The sequence below is a fragment of the Prionailurus bengalensis genome, chromosome X, assembly GCF_016509475.1.
Source record: "Prionailurus bengalensis isolate Pbe53 chromosome X, Fcat_Pben_1.1_paternal_pri, whole genome shotgun sequence".
In the NCBI taxonomy this organism is placed as follows: domain Eukaryota; kingdom Metazoa; phylum Chordata; class Mammalia; order Carnivora; family Felidae; genus Prionailurus; species Prionailurus bengalensis.
Genome location: NC_057361.1, coordinates 128,020,741 through 128,023,143, shown reverse-complemented (window position 1 = coordinate 128,023,143; position 2,403 = coordinate 128,020,741). Strand labels below are relative to the sequence as shown.

Below are 2,403 nucleotides of genomic sequence, written 5' to 3'. Positions count from 1 at the left end.
CGCCCCCAAACCCGTAGCCACTTGTGGCACCACTCCCTTGCTCACCGGAAACAAGGCCAGTAAGCCCCAAAATTCCTATTCTAGTGTTTCCGTGCTTATTTCCCTGGTACAAAAGGAGTCTTCTACTTCGGTAGGAAGCCACCCTACTGGTTGGTGATGCGGGGAGACCAGACTTCTGGCGGCGGGGCGCCTTTTCTGGAGAGCACTTGTGTGCCGAGAAGCTATAGAACGCGGGAATTCTACCTCTTGGAAACGATCTGAAGGAAGTAACTGTTCGCGCAAAGACTTCTGTTCAAGAATCCCATTGACTCACACGACCCATAATAGGGGCAAAGCTGAGAACGACCCGACTGCTCACCATTATGTAATAATACATTTGTGTGTCTCCTGGATAACAGTTTTTGAAGAGTTTTTAGGGAGTGGGAAAGCTAGTACGTTCAACGGGGAAAAACAAAAACAAAACAAAACAAAACAAAAAGGATCCGGAGAAAAGTTAACGCTAAACTGGAAAATGCATACGTTATACGTTGTTATCCATTTAACGGGTAAATACAACTAGGAACGTATTCCAAAACGTCAGCGGTATTTAGCGCTGAATATAGGACCTGATTTTCCTCTCCCTGAGTCGTCTTCGATAAGCTTGGACTGCTGGACTACGATTCCCAGAACCTCCCTTCCAACACCAGAACAAAGGTAAGAAAATGTGGAGGCGCAGGAACTGAGAAGAAACTCGGACACAAAAGAGTAGCTCAGTTTCATGTTGTGCAGTAACAAACACGTAAGCGCCCGTCCCTCCGGGCGCAGGGAAGGAACTGAAGTGGGCCAAGAGCCACCGAGGCCCGGACCTGCAGAACGTTAGACCCCCGATAATAAAGTGGCGAGGACGCCAAGTGTCAACGCCCCGTGCCTTGCCCAGTGAGGGCTACCAGGTTAGGCCTCGGCCCCCTTTCCCGGGCCTAGGCGTGGCGGAGGCCGGGACCCCAAGGCGCGAATGTTTCGTATCACCAGGGGAAGCCGGTCCAGGAAGGAGTTGACGGACACTCGGAAGCAGATGGGGTCTTCAGTAGTCCATCTCCTAGAAGTGAGGGAAGAGGGAAATCCGGTTAAAGGGGAGACCTGCTGTGGAGGTGCAGGGCACCAGCCCCTTCCCCCACACAAACCCCCCCCCCCCCCCCCCCCCGCCTTCCACCTAACGCGTGCGTCGGGGCCTCCACGACGGCACTGGAAGGCAGAGATGCGACCACGGCACCCGCCGCCACCGCCCACCCGTCCCGCGCCTACTCTTGTTGGAGGACTCACACGGCCAGGGCGCTGCCCCTCACGCAAAGCTCCTTCTGAGCCAACCCTCGGTGGCGTTGGACGTGTGTCGTCAGGGCCCTGCGGGCCATCTCTGCCTCCAGGGGCGACCGGAAAGACACAGTGAGCCTGCTGGGAGGCACCCGGTTAAGGCACAACGGGCTCCTGGAGTTCCCATGGCCTGAAGCCTCCTGACCACTCAGAGGCCCGCTTCTACCCCCGGGACACTCGCGCTCCCTCCCGCCACCTCTGCCCACCCTGAGCCGCTTCCCCCACCCTGGGGGCCCGCGGGCACCGGCCGTCCCTGTCCCGCCAGGCTGCCCACCCCCGCCCCCGTCCGTCCCGTCCCCGGGCTGCCGCCCTGCTCCCCAGCCACCCCGCCACGGCCCCTGCCCAGACAGGCTCCACGGAAAGGATACAACTCCAGCAGTCCTGAGGAGGTCCCCGCCGCCACCGGCGCTGCGTCTCCACCGGGGGCCAGGGCCCTCGGGGCCCGTTCGGCCAGGGGAGGGGCGCAGGCCCCCTCGACCACTGCTCCCTTGCTGCCAGGGCCACCCTCGCCATCGTGGCGGCTGCAGTTGCCCTGGCAACCGGGACCTCGGGGGCTAAGCTGGGGGTCGTGGCCGTCCGTGCCTCCGTCGGAGGCCTGTGGGCCTGCCCCCGCGTCCTCCGCGCCACCCTCGGGAGCCCTCGTGACCGCCGCGCCGTCCGCGCCGTCATCGTCAGGGGCCTGCGTGACCGCCACTTCCTCCGCGCCGTCGTCCGGGGCCGGAGAGGCCGCTTCGTCGTCCGGGGCCCTCATGGCCGCCGCACCGGCCTCCTCAGAGCCCACCGCTACGCTGCGCCCACTGTCGGCGGACCGCTGAGGCCCCTGGCAGGCCTCGCGAAGCCCGGCCCCTCGGCGCGCAAGGCTGTCGGGGATGGCCAGGGCGCCTGCGCAGACAGACGCCGCGGAGCTGGTTCCCACCGAGCCGGCCTCGCTGTGTTGGCCCAGAGCCTGGATCCGGTCGACGCTGACCCCGAGGAGATGGAGGCTGGTTCCGGAAGCTGCGCCCCTCGACGCGTGACGTCACTGTCGGGCTCCTTCGTCCCCGAGAGCATTCTGGT

At 63.1% G+C, this 2,403-nt stretch overlaps 1 protein-coding gene across 1 annotated transcript; it reads right to left on the bottom strand.

The window, feature by feature from the left end:
* Positions 1–742: 742 nt before the first annotated feature.
* LOC122477355 (EKC/KEOPS complex subunit LAGE3-like) lies at positions 743–2,403 on the bottom strand. Its single transcript, XM_043570286.1, has 3 exons — positions 1,716–2,403; positions 1,300–1,428; positions 743–1,075 (listed from the first exon to the last, which is right to left on the bottom strand). The coding sequence occupies exons 1-3, from the start codon at positions 2,096–2,098 to the stop codon at positions 931–933; spliced, it is 657 nt and encodes a 218-aa protein (XP_043426221.1). The 5' UTR covers positions 2,099–2,403; the 3' UTR covers positions 743–930.

Bases quoted from the DNA above. Each gene is read 5' to 3' on its own strand.
- LOC122477355 (XM_043570286.1), bottom strand. From the start codon at position 2,098: ATGAGGGCCCCGGACGACGAAGCGGCCTCTCCGGCCCCGGACGACGGC. The intron at 1,429-1,715 runs GTATCCTTTCCG...GGTGCCTCCCAG, and splicing joins TCCTCAGGACTGCTGGAGTT to CAGGCTCACTGTGTCTTTCC. The intron at 1,076-1,299 runs GTGAGTCCTCCA...CCTCACTTCTAG, and splicing joins AGGGGCAGCGCCCTGGCCGT to GAGATGGACTACTGAAGACC.